This window comes from Panthera pardus, unplaced genomic scaffold, assembly GCF_024362965.1.
Source record: "Panthera pardus isolate Hobbes unplaced genomic scaffold, ASM2436296v1 HiC_scaffold_22, whole genome shotgun sequence".
In the NCBI taxonomy this organism is placed as follows: domain Eukaryota; kingdom Metazoa; phylum Chordata; class Mammalia; order Carnivora; family Felidae; genus Panthera; species Panthera pardus.
In genome coordinates this window covers 6,106,822-6,120,442 of record NW_026526788.1, presented here as the reverse complement: position 1 = coordinate 6,120,442, position 13,621 = coordinate 6,106,822, and the positions used below count along the sequence as shown (strand labels likewise).

Sequence of the window (13,621 nt, the reverse complement as noted above, 5' to 3'; positions counted from 1 at the left end):
ATCCCGAGGACCAATGAGAATAGGGTGTAGGCGGGTTCTAAAGAACTCTAGCCAATCCGAGGTCATCTAAGAGGCCATCCGGGAAAGAGGTAGGGGAGGGGAAAATATCTAGGGGAGGGGAGAAAGAAGGGAGGGGGGCACTTGGGGTTGGGGGGGGGAAAGCGATGTTTGCCCGTCAGTCGAGTCCGGAGTGAGGAGCTCGGGCGCCGGAGCGGAGGGAGACTCTTGTGCTTAAGCTTGCCGCCGCCACGGCCACCGCCTGGACCTTTGCCCGGAAGGAGCCGCAGAGGGTCTGGCGCCGCCGTCCTCTGGAGGGCAGCGCGATTCGGGGCCCGGACCTCCAGTCCGGGAGGGATTTTTCGTCGTCCCCCCCCTCCCCCCAGCGAGGGAGCCCGAGCGGCCGCCAAACAAAGGTACCAGTCGCCGCCGCGGGAGGAGGAGGAGCCGGAGCTTCAGCCTCAGCAACCGCTGGACCCGCCGCCCTTCTTCCCCCATCTCTCCCCCGGGCCTGCTGGTTTTGGGGGGGAGTAGGGGAGGGAACTCTGGACGTGCCAGGGTCAGAGCTCGCCTCCGAGGAAGGTAGGGACATTTTCTGAGGCTTTCGCGGTCTCGCAAGGGGGTCCTTTCGGGAGTCACTGGGCCTGGCCGAGGAGCGGGGGAAGATCGCTCGGTGGTCTCGCCGGGAGCCCGGATTGGGGGCCTCGGCCTCCCGGGAGCCCCCGCCCCCCGTGCTGTTGCCGAGTCCGAGTCGCCCCCCAGCCTGGCGGCCGCACACTCAGCGGTTTAGCTGCTCCGGGCCGCGGTGGGGGGCCCGGGCCGGCGCGGGGGGCTGTGCCGCCTCCCGGCCTCTCGGTCCTCTGGCGGTCCCCGCGGCCCGGCGGACGGGGATCCCGCTCGCACTTGTCGGGTGTCCGCCTCAGAACGGGACGTGGGCAGAGGCTGCGCGGTGGGTCGGTCCTGCCCGCGGCCCTCCTCCGGCCCGCCTGGCCTCTCCGCCGCCCCCCACCCCGGGCCCCTCGAGCCCGGGCCTGCTCCGGCTCGGACGCGGGGCTGCGCGACCCTTTGGGGGCGCCGACCAGCTCGGCCGGGCCCGGAGGCCCTCGGGGAGGACAGCCGGCCCCGCGCCGGCCCCCGGGCTTGTTGTGAGTTTCTTCTCTGACAGAAATGGCGTCATTGTCGGAGACGGGAAACTCCGGCGGGTCCCGACAATGGGGACGGGAAGCCGCCGAGCTGTGTAGGTGGCCGGGTTTGCGGGGCTGGCGAGGCCGGAGGGAGCCCCTCGTCGGCGTTTCGTGGTTCGGGGGCTGATGCCCGCCACGCTCTTTCTTCGGGGTTCAGGCTTCGCTCGGTTCCCTCCGCCTCCGCCAGTGCAGAGGGGTGCCCGGTGGTGTTGACTGGGTGTCTTTTGTTTTCCCTCCAGGTGCAGGTGAATCTGGTGTTTTCGAGGGGATCGCGGTCCCTGAATCATCATGAAGGTAAGATTGCTCCCAGAAAACGACCTCTGGGGTTACAGAATTGGGGAAGTATGGGGGTTTGATCGAGGTCGTGTGTGGGGCCTCCGAGTTTGGCCGAGGAAGGTGTGTTGGGTGGCTTGGTGCCCGAGCCCTTTGCCGGGAGACGACGGGGGTCAGCTGGTGTGGCTCTCTACCGGCTTTGCTGTGGAGTTGGGGCCACTTGGAGGATATCGCACCGAGCAGAATTCTGCCCTGTAGGACGTCTCCTTTTTCAGGGTAAGGTAGGAGGAACTGCTTGAATTAAAGTGTTTTACAAGGTAAAACAGAAAAAGCAGGTCAAGTAATCTGACTCTAGAAACTGAACTGTATTGTGCTTCTGTCGATTACACTGATGAAAGAAAATCTCATTTATTGTGTGGACAGTACTGTGAATTTTTAGCAGAGGACCTCTAGGGTTAGCCATGAAAGTGATCTTCATTGAGAAATCCTTAAAGAGAATCTTTGTGATCTTTACACAACTCAGAGATAGCAGTTGCTCCTTGTATTTCCTGGGATTTAGCGTTATATGGTTTATTTTTCTTTGTTGATCCGTAAATTGTCAGATGTTGTGGTCAAAACCCATGTGGATTGATGTGGAAAGCCCATGGCCGGGTTCCTCTTAAACGTAAACATGTTAACTGAATGGAGGATAGTGTCTAAAGGGTAGAATTTACTTAGTCGGTGGAAGAAATTATAGCAATGGAAGTAGTGCTTGTTTTTTTAGAGAATATGTAATCGAATGCTGTCATTTTTTAATACACTGTAGGATAAGAAGCCTTAGGTGTCTGAAATGTCTAGATTCAACTGGTGGAACTTAGACACTAGACAGCTTGTTCACCCGTGACAAATTCGGAAGTGCTTAAAAGGGTAGAGTGTGTTTACGAGTGTAGAAATGTGAAATAGTATGTGATAGCATGTGAAAATAGAAATGTTGTCTACTTTGGATAGTTCCTTTGAATTATTTAAAAAAAAGTTTTCTTCGCTTGTCTTCAGAATCAAGACTTTTTATAGTATTGCATCTAAATGGAAATTTGTAATGTTTGTGTTTATGGAAGAAGTAAATGCTGTGGCCACTTAAATATTTATCAGCTATACAAAGTAAATTTAGTCCAGTTTTTGTTTTTTTTGTTTTTTTTTTTAGTGGTTTTTTTTTTTTTTTTTTTTTCCCCCGTCTTGAGTTTAGGGTGTTTATAACCTAAAACAGTTCATACCTGAAACAGTTTATATCTGCTGAATTCCTGTCTCACCTTCATGTAGATGAAAAAAATGATCAGTGATGTCTCTGAAATGAATCCCTTTTGTTAGTCACAGATGCTAGCGGTGACTCTTGTGACCTGTGTAAAACAGAGACAAGTGAATTCGTTAGGAAAAACTGTGTATCTTCCTCGCTGTTGGATGACAATTTAAGAAAAGCGTTGGGTTAAATAACATAATAAATTCAGAAGCTGAATAACACAGGATTTAGTTTGTAATAGATGTTGTAATATGTCAGTTCCCCGTATACTGCCTGGCACATCTTAGGTACTCTGTTAATGTTTGGTTAAAAGAAATGTAGTTAAGTTGAAGGTCCTTTAGATTTACATTTTCTTCCTTTCATTTCCCTTTTTTTTAACTTGTGTGTTTAAAAAATGAAAGTACGTTGGAAACTTTAGCCTTAAAAGTTTCAAAATATTAGGCAAATGCAAATTTTTTGGTATCATTTTAGAAATACTAATTTTAAGTGCTTAGCATCTCCATTATTATTGCCTTTAAAAAAAGGTACTAGTGATGTTGAGTTATTAAAGTAAATTTCTAGTTTTGTGTAAGAAGAACTTCCTGTTATTGTACGTGTACTAAGTCTTCTCTTTGGCAGTCTATTAATAATCGGTAGTACTACAAACTTAGCTTATTTCTTACAACTTAATTTCTTATATGCTGAAAAGTTGAGAGGCTGCCCATGATTGGTATTTTCCTTCAACAAAATTGCAATTCAAGAAGTATTTAGTAGTGATTATATTGGGCTTAAATCTTTTATGTGTGTGTGTGTGTGTGTGTGCGTGTGCGCGCGCTCCCAGTTTCTAAATTGTAATGACAGCTGAGCAATAGAAGGATTTGTGCTATTTCTTAGATCTTACCAAACATATTCATACTTCGAGGTGAGCTTTTAAATTTTTATTATCTGTTTTATTCAAGGAATTTTTTTATTTTATTAAGTGACAGTATGCTGATGTCATTGGAAGAGTGCTTAGTAATACTTTTCTGGTTGTTGCGTTAAAATGTATGTGTCATTTTAAATGTTATATGTTTTAGCGACAATTTTCCTGTAGTACGTGACTTCAAGAGTGTATTTAAATAAAAGTCCTTTACTAATTAGAATACTCTATCTTGTAATATTTTTGCCCAGTGTGGTTTTGAGAAATATGACTGTAGCACAGAAGCAATTAAAAAAAACCAAACCTGTTTATTGTGAGAGAGCACCACTGCATGTAGGGGAGGGGCAGAGAGAGAATCCCAAGCTGACAGTGCGAAGCCTGATGCAGGGCTCAGTCCCACGAACTGTGAGAATCTGACCTGAGCCAAAACCAAGAGTGAGATGTTTAACCGACTGAGCCACCCAGGCACCCGAAAAGCAGTTTTGTTCTTAACACAGGTCATGTTGTTGGTGTTATGTTGGATTTTTTTTTTATCCTTTCTATAGATCTTTCAATGTCATTAATAGCATGTTATCAGGAAATGATAGTTTATTGAAAGTTTATTAGTGATTCCAAGACTTGATTATGTCAGATTCATTTCCTACTTTTTAAAAAATGTTTATTTATTTATTTTGAGAGAGAGAGTACACACACATGCTCACCTGATCGGGGGCAGGGCAGTGAGAGGGAGAGAGAAAAATCCCAAGCAGGCTCCACAGTCACCACGGAGGCCTGTGCGGGGCTCTATCTCACCATCACGAGACCAGGACCTGAGCTGATACCTAGCGTCAGATGCATAACCGACTGAGCCACACAGGCGCCCTTATTTCCTACTTTTTCCTAACTAAAACTTTGTTTCTACGTTGTGCATGTTATTAACATCTCTCATTACATTGCAGTAAATTTTCAAGTGAAGTGGCAGAGGCTGGACATTTCAGAATCTTTATGGGAGAAGTGATTTAGATGGTTATGCTTAGAATCTCCGGGAGATGGGCTTTTTCAGATGTTCCATTCTCTCAGTAATCACTGGCGTAGAACACAGAAGTAATGGATTGTGTACAAATGCCCTTTGCTCGCGTGCCTGTGCACATGCGTGTGCGTGTTCTCACCACCCTGCCCCTTCCCTCCTGCCTGCTTTCCCCCTTTCCTTTCCCTGGCTCCTCCTTTCCCTTTTTGTTTCTTTTACTTTTTTCCTCTTGTCCTTGTTTTCGTTCATTTCCTCTTTCCCTCTCCTCCTCCCTCTCCCCTCCCTCCCTCTCCCCTCCCTCCTCTGCCTTTCCCCTTTCCCCTTCCCCCTGTTTTTTTTTTTTTCTTTCTTCCTCTTCCCCCCTACTCCCTTTCACAAATCATTAATTTAACAACAACCCCTTCCATGCGTGGGGCAGTGTGGAATGAAGGTGAATACTCTCAGAACTGCTCTCAGGGAGCTCCCAATTTAGTAGAAGACACAGAAAAATAAAGCAAAACAACATATACCCAATTGTAAGAGTATTGACGGCAATGTACGGTAATTGTGGTAAGTGCTGTGGGAGGGCAGAAGAGGACATCTAAATCAGAGTCATGGAAAGTTCTCTGGTGGAATTGACATCTAAGCTCAGTGTTAAAGCTTTCATTTGGCAAAGAAGGGTAGAAAAGAGTGTTTGAGTCAGAAAGGGGACTACATACTGGAAAATGAAAAAAACCCCGAGATGGTGTATTTGGAAAGTGTAAGTCGTTCACTGTGCCTTGCTTAACTTTGAAAGCATGATGTGTTTGGGGTGGGAATAGGAGGGCAGTGATAGGAAATGAGGCTGAGTGAGGGGGTTGAAAATTTTCTTGAAAGGTACATGGAAGCACGGAAGGTTGTTAGGAAAGAGTAAGGATGATGGATTTATATTCTGGAGTGGTCACTTTGGTAGTATCGTAGTGAATCCATCGAAAGGGAGATCTAAATGGAAGATCTGGAGATTCCAGATGAGAAGTCCAAGTGAGAGGTGAATAAGGGCTTGAACGAATGCAGTGGGGGTAGAGCAGAGGGGACGGATCTGAGATATCTCAGAAACTGAACTCAGGACCTAGTAACTCTGGGCCCCGGGGTAAGAGGAAGATGGAAGTTTCTCTGGTGGGTCATGGGATGGATGTTATTGTCATCTGAAGTATGTCGTCCTGAGAGGAAAGCTGTAGTACAGGGTTTCGAGTATTGAAGGGATCTGTAGGATGTCCACATCTACGAGTCCGGATGTAGGATTAAGAGAGCAGGTAGGGTGAGGGGTTCGTGGGTGGCTCCATCGGTTAAGCGTCCGACTTCGGCTCAGGTCATGATCTCACAGTTTGTGAGTTCGAGCCCCCCATCGGGCTCTGTGCTGACAGCTCAGAGCCTGGAGCCTGTATTGGATTCTGTGTCTCCCTCCCCCCCCGACCCTCCCCCACTCACACTCTGTCTCTGTCTGTCTGTCTCTCTCTCTCTCCAGTTAATAACTTTTAACTGTACATCCATAATGTGGCATATGTGTTTTGTTCTATGAATTTGTGGTCTTTTTGATGAACAGGTAATTTTGGTAAAATACTGACTTGTTTTCTGTGCCCATTGCTAATTCTTTGTTTTTTTGTGATTTTTAAAAGTAGATTAGATGAGCACATATTTCACTGAAGAATGTGTTTTTGCTGATTCAGTCTGTATATTGTGTACCTTCCACGTACTGGATGTGCTTTGAGGTGTTGAGGATCCAGCAGCGAACAAGAGTTCTTACCCTCATGGAGTTTACTTTCTATTAGGATAGACAGGCACCAAGCAGGGGAAAAAAAAAAAAAAAAGTGTGCTAAGTGCTGTGAAGAGAAATAAAGCATAATCAGGATAAGAGGTTACAGTGACTGAAGGTGTTAGTTTTAGATTAGGTGTAATAAAGGGCCTGTTTGTGGAGGTGACATTTAAGCAGCACGTGCAACAAGTGACAGAGCGAGCCGTTCGCCTATCTGGGGGAAGAGCATTCCAGGCTGAAAATACAAATGCCAGGGTCCTGGGGAGAAGTGTTTTTGGCCTGTTTGACCTTGGCATACCTTAAGGAGGTATGGAACTGGAAGGAACTGGAAGAAAGCCTTTAGAGCTGGCGTTGTAGGAGATGAGGCTAGAGAGATCACGAGAGCCGGTACAGTGTAAGGGACTTGTAGGCCGTGGGAAGTACGTAGAGTAAAATCTCAGTGTTGTAAGAAGTCATTGAAGGGTCTCGAGCAAGAGTGTGAAGTCATCTGATTGACGTGTTTAAACGGTAACTGCTGTTCAGAGAACAGACCGTGGGGGAACAGGAGTGGGAGTAGGGGCGGCAGTGGCATGGCTCCTGGATTAGTTCTGGTGAGATGGTGTGGACCAGGTGTGGGAGGTGGTGGTGTTGCAGGTGGAGATGATAGCATTTGAATGGATTGGAGGCGAAGGAAAAGTTGGGCTTGCTGCTACTGACAGGACTAGCCTCTCTCCCTCCCTTTTAAAATATTTCTTCTGTGATTAGTTGGTGGTTGGGATTCTTAGAATCGAATACAGCCAAGAAGGCATTCCCAGCTCTTAGCCTTCCTTCATGTGTGAGCCGTGAACATTGAGCCTGAGCATTCCTTTATGTTTTTCTGTTTTGTTTGGTTTTTGAGTTTTAGGAAAGGAGGTAAAATTCACCCTTTTAAAATGTACAACTCAAAAAAAAAAAAAAAGAAGTGTACAATTCAGTACTTAGTATTTTCACAAGATTGTTCATCTATCACTGTTTAAATGCAGAACATTTTGTTTTCCCAACAAGAAGCCTGTACCCATTAGCTCTCACTCCCTGTTCTCTCTCTCTCCTCTTTCTCTCCCCTGGCAGTTGGTCATCTACTTTCTGTCTCGAAGGGTTTGCCTGTTCTGGACATTTCCTATCAATGGAATCATACAACATGTGGCCTTTTGTGTCTGGCTTCTTTCACTTAGCATAATATGTTCAAGGTTCATTCGTATTGTAGCCTGTGTCAGTACTTTATTCTTTCCTGTTGGTGAATAATATTTCATTTAGTGGATATACCACATTTGGCCAATCCGTTCATTAGCTGTTGGACGTGTGGTGGATTGTATCCACTTTTTCCCTATTATGAATAGTGCTGCTGTGAACGTTTGTCTACAGGCTTTTGTGTGAACGCATATTTTCAGTTTTCCTGGGTCCTGGGAGTGGATCTTGCTGTTTTTAGGATAGCAATATTATCTGTGGTAACCCTGTTGGGAAGTGAATGTTTAACTTCAGGTGTTTTTGGCATGATGGCTAGTGGCCACTAAGGATTTGGACATTGAAACAATTTATTCAACATTTATTGAACACTTAAAGTGCTGGTCTCTCTTTTCTAGCCATTTAGGATACATCAGTGAACAAAAAGTCCTGGCCCTGTGGATCGTTTTAAGGGAGCAAGGGTGGACAAAGAGAAATAAACATAATAAGTAATCTAGTTTATTAGATGTTAAATAGTATGAAAATAAGAGGAGAGCTGGGTAAGGAGGGTAGGGAATACATACAGGGTTGCGGCAGGCTGTAGTCTTTTTGTAATACATTTTTTAATTTATTTTATTTTATTAAAAAACCTTTTTTGAATGTTTATTTTAGAGAGAGAGAGAGAGAGAGAGAGAGAGTGCGAGCTCATGTGCATAAGTGGAGGAGGGACAGAGAAAGAGGGAGACATAGAATCTGAAACAGGCTCAGGCTCGGAAGCTGTCAGCACAGAGCCCGATGCGGGGCTCGAACACACTAATTGTGAGATCATGACCTGAGCCGAAGTGGGCAGCTTAACTGACTAAGCCACCCAGGTGCCCTTTACATTTTTGTTTTTTAATATTTACTTATTTTTGAGAGAGAGAGAGAGAGAGTGTGAGCGGGGAGAGGGGAAGAGAGAGAGGGAGGCACAGAATCTAAAGCAGGCTCCAGGCTCTGAGCTGTCAGCACAGAGCGGGACAGGCTGTGGTGTAAAGGTGGTCAAGTAGGTATATTGAGAAGACATTGGCACAAATATTTGTCTAAAAGATGTCATTAGTCATGTGGCTTTAAAGACAGGTCAACATGTTCATTGAACTGCACAGAGGCCAAGGTGGCTGCGGTGGAGTAAGGAAAGAAGAGAATGGGAGGGGGTGGATAAAGGGTATGCAGGTTGAGGGCGGAGCCCATCAGGTCACCTAGGACCTTGAAGGCCATTGTTAAGGATTGTGGTTTTCACTCTTGTAGAAATAGGGAACTGTGAGTTATGCAATCTCGTTACAGAGTGGCAGATTTTCATTATATTCTTAAGGGATCACTCTTTGTTGTGTTAAAAACAGGCTGAAGGCAAGTTGAAGATAGAAGCTGACCAGTTAGGAAGCTATTTTAATAGATGATGATGGTGGGATATTAGCCATCACAGTGAGGGGAGTGAGGAGTGGTCAGGGTCTATATCTCCTTTGAAGGTAGAGCCAGTAGTTCCGGTCAGATTCAATGTGAAGGAAGGAGAATTGAGGAGGACACCAAGATTTTTTGGTTGAAGAACTAAAGATCTGGGGTTTAGAATGAAGTTAGGGCTGTGTAATTTTTGGAAATAAGCATATTTTATATTTATGAAAAATGCTAACTGGCGTATTGCTTCGTGTAATGTGGCTGTAAACAAGATATAGATATGCTTTATTAATTTTTTAGTGATAGATACATTCAAAAGAGTTGCAAACTTTTGTTCTTGATGAATTGCTTAAAAACAGGACTCTTGCAGCGCCTGGGTGGCTCAGTCAGTTAAGCATTCTGACCTTGGTTTCAGGTCAGGTCATGATCTCATTGTGAGTTCGAGCCCCGCGTTGGGCTCTGCACTGACACTGTGGAGCCTGCTTGGGATTCTCTAACCACCACTCCCCTCCCCCCACCCCCGTCTCTGTCCCTCCCCCTCTCATGCTCTCTCTCAAAATAAACAAATGTTAAAATAAAAATAGGATTCTTGCCGCTTTCCTTTTGGTGTCACAGAACGAAGATGTTCTGCATTCATGAGAATTCGAATCTAGTATTCAGTGTGACACTTGGTAAGCAGTGGAAACCATTGTCATATTAATCCTTTTGATATTTAAATGTTGCAGATTGTAGAAGGTGTGGATTTTGATAAGGCCTGTGAAGAAAGCGTGTCAGTATTTTTTCTTTTCAGTTGGGCCTCCTTTATACCTAGTGGCCAGTGAACGAAATATAAGCCATAACTGGCTTTTCGTTCTCAAGATAATTGAAATTTTTTCATTTAATTACTTTACATCAAAATAAGACTGTGCGCATATTTGTTATGTCTTAAACTACTAATCAGTATGTGTATCTTAATTTTAAAAGAGAACTTTTGTGGGGCGCCTGGGTGGCTCAGTCGGTTGAGTGTCTGACTTTGGCTCGGGTCATGATCTCACGGGTTCGCGAGTTCGAGCCCTGCGTGGGGCCCTTTGCTGACAGCTTGGAGCCTGGAACCTGCTTCAGATTCTTGTCCCTCTCACCCTCCCCCCCCCCCCCCCCCCCCCCCCGCGCTCGTGTGCTATCTCTGTTTCTCAATAAGAAATAAATACTACAAAAAATATAAATAAATAAGAGAACTTTTGTTATAAAAATGACTACATTTCTGGTTTTGAGAGGGCTGGAAATTCTGACATTCAAGTTTTCCATGGAAGATAATGTGTTTCTGGAAATCTGATAGTTTTCATACTAAGATTCAAGATAGCAGTCAGGTTTGGGGAGGAAAACCATGAGTTTATAAAAGTGTATTAACAGTTTACTAGAAAATAAAAGGGTCAGTTTACAGAGACAGAGAAACCAAATTTGGTATTTAACTTTCTATGCTAAGGGTCATATTTTAGGCTGGTTAATAGAAGGAAGGGACAAAATAAAAGACAAAAAAGAGGGAAATTTTTAAAACAGCACTTGTCTTACTTTGAGTATAATTCCCAGTATTCCTTAATTAATACTTGCTCGTGCTCCACTCAGAAGGTCCAGATATGGGCTTCACGGTTGCTGTAAATCTCTCCTCTCCCCAAAGTTTATGTGCCCAAATTCATGTGGCCATACGTTTTCTTGGGGAGATGAATTTCATCAAGTTCTCACTGGAAACTTTGATACGAATATTAAGAAACACAGCTCTGTAATGTCACCTGTTACTGATCTGCTGCTAATCTTTTTAAAGTTTATGTATTTTTCTTTATTTTGAGAATGAGCGAGAGTGGGGCGGGGGGGGGGGGGCAGTGAGAGAGGGAGAGAGAATCTGACGCAGGTTCCTGAAGTCCCATGTCAAGGTTTTGACGAGAACAGACTGCTGTCTCCTGTATTTGATACTTCTGCTGGGTGTGATCTCTTATGACAACATAATCATTGATACCTGTTTATGTTTCTTTGAAAATCACACTTTTTTGTAAGTTTATGCATTTATTTTGAGAGAGAGAAAGCATGAGTCAGGGAGGGACAGAGACAGAGGGAGAAAGAGAATTCCAAACGGGCTCCTCGCTGGCAGCACAGAGCTGATTCAGGGCTCGAACCCAGGAACCCCGAGATCATGACCTGAGCCAAAATTGGATGCTTAACTGAGCCACCCAGGCGCCCCCCCAAAAATTACACTTCTTTTGAATCATTTACTTTCATCACAGAAATGAAGATTGTAAACTATCAAAACTTTGAGCAAATGGAATTTAAAGAAAAGATTCACTTTCTACTGACAGGAAAAACTATACTTGAATATGGCTGTAAAAACCATCTTTGTTTAGTTAAAGTGCCCAATAAACAGTGTGGCTTAATGATTAAGAGCATATGGCTTGGAAAGAGAGGTCTTGTTCCCAGTACCGTCTCTCTCTGTTCTTGACTTGGCTGTTGAAGTTTGGGCAGTTATTTATTTTTGCAATGAAAGGAAACGTCATTTTCATTTTTCGCAAAATGGGGATAATAATAGTTACCTTACAAGGTTTGTAAGTACTAAATGAAATAGCATTGAAAATGTTTTACACTACACTTGGCATAGTTCTCAGTAGTCAGTATGCGATAGCTTTATTATTCCAGTAAAAGCCAGTCACTTCTTTCATAAACTGATAGAGTGAGGATTCTTTAATCTAGAGTGTTTGGGATTGAATTGGGATTCTCCTGTTTACCCAAGTTGTGGGCAGTTTTCTTAAACCTTCTAAGAAGGCTGGTGTCCTTGTCTAAAATGAGAAACATTTATAGTACTTACCTCATGGGATTATTGGGGATGACTAAATGTAATAACAGGATCTATTACATAGTAAATTCGCAATAAATTGTAACTATTATTCTTAGTTCTCTGGAAAGAATGTGCAAACTCTTAATTTAAATACACTTTCAGGATGATACAGCTACTGTAATCTTTTGTAACTTAAAGATTGATTTGGAAGTTTTGGAGAAAAGTAATTTTGTGATTGAGGTTAAAACCTGTTATTTTTGTCTTTATGAATTCCTTAAGAACAGAGTATTTAATGGAAGGGGAAAACCAGATTTCTTGATTCTAAGAACTCTTTGCTCCCATTTCAGACTTATTTTATCCCAGCCCTTCCTGATGCAGAAGCTTCTCTTAGTAAATATAATACTTGTCCTTTCTTCTAATTTGCTGCTGGTTTGCCCAAATGGGATTCTTTCAAGGGAAAAGTAAATTTTACTTCCAAGCCTAGAGGGTTGTTATTGGATTAGGTGAACCACTGGAGATATTTATTTTCTGGATAAGCATCCACCTCTAGCCTTGCGTATGTAGGGCAAACATTTTTTTCTTCTCTTGATCCGATCACTGTTCTGATGTGGCAGTTAGTCACCTGAAGCTGGTCTGGCATCCTGAGCCTGTGGGGGTGGGGCAAATGCTCGATGGGGCCCTGCCAAGCCTGTCTCTACTCTAGAGAGGAGTAAAAGGAAAGGCGAACAGGCTTGAAGACAAAGGAGCTACTATTGCTGTCAAAGTTTAAATGAGGCAGCTTGGCTTATGCCTATTTGGGAATTAAAAAAAAAAAAAAAAATGTAGCTTTTCATTTTTTCAGTTTTATCTTGGTGAGGATATCTCACCAAAAGACCCATCTCTGTTTAGTTGTTCAGGGATTTTTTTTTTAAAGTTGTTTTGTGTATTGAGGGTTTTTGACACTTAGTCACCTAATTTTGCTTTCCCCCAACTTAGAGACATATTTTTTTCTAAACTAGTTCTATTCCTACCAGAATTCAGAAGTTTTTATTATAAAAGCAGTACAAGTTTGCTATAAATATCAAAAATTATAGAAATTAGGGGTGCCTGGGTGGCTCAGTCGGTTAAGTGTCCGACTTTGGCTCAGGTTATGATCTTGTGGTTTGTGGGTTCGAGCCCCATGTCGGGCTCTGTGCTGACATTGACAGCTCAGAGCCTGGAGCCTGCTTCAGATTCTGTGTCTCCCTCTCTCTCTTCCCCTTTCCCACTCGCACTGTTTCTCTCTTTCTCTCTGACAAAAATAAATAAACATTTAAAAAGTTACAGAAATTATATGGTAAAGGCACCACTATGTTTCTTTAGCTTTTAGCTTTGGCAGATACGTACAAACCTCATGTATAGCAGTGTACAAACCTCATGTATAGCAGTGTTTAGCATTCAGTTAGGTAATCAGTAAGTATCGTTGATTTATTTGAATATTTAGTGCTTTTAGGTGGTGAACAGTCCCAGCAGCATTTATGATAGCCCCTCATAGGCCTATGGATTATTATTACAGCTACTAACTAATAATGAAATCTAACTGCATGAGATTGCTATGAAAAGGTAAGCTGTGAGGTTAGTGAGGGAGCATCCCTGTGCTGTATGGCTGCTGCTAGAGTAGCTAATGCTGTTCTTGGATCCCTAGTAGCATTTATTAGGAAGGTTAATTTGAGGACACACTACCGTAGGCATTGACCCCTGCAGATGCTTAGGGTCAGAATATGTGGTTTCTAAAGGGTTTTTTTTAACACTAGCATTATAATGTTTTTAAGTGGCACATTATGTTTTTAAAGT

General features: G+C 43.6%; 1 protein-coding gene across 6 annotated transcripts in view; it reads left to right on the top strand.

The window, feature by feature from the left end:
• The first annotated feature begins 158 nt into the window (after window positions 1-158).
• The window catches only part of ARID4B (AT-rich interaction domain 4B), a 152,716-nt gene continuing 139,253 nt past the window's right edge, over window positions 159-13,621 (top strand). For 5 of the 6 annotated variants that reach the window (XR_002072301.2, XM_019418958.2, XM_053910203.1 and 2 more), the window contains exons 1-2: window positions 159-579; window positions 1,421-1,475. Coding sequence is in view for 5 of the 6 variants with exons in the window: in XM_019418958.2 (XP_019274503.2) it covers window positions 1,470-1,475 (6 nt within the window). In the remaining variant the exon portion in view is untranslated. The remainder of the gene's footprint in view (window positions 580-1,420; window positions 1,476-13,621) is intronic. The other variant, XM_053910202.1, reaches the window with a different exon arrangement.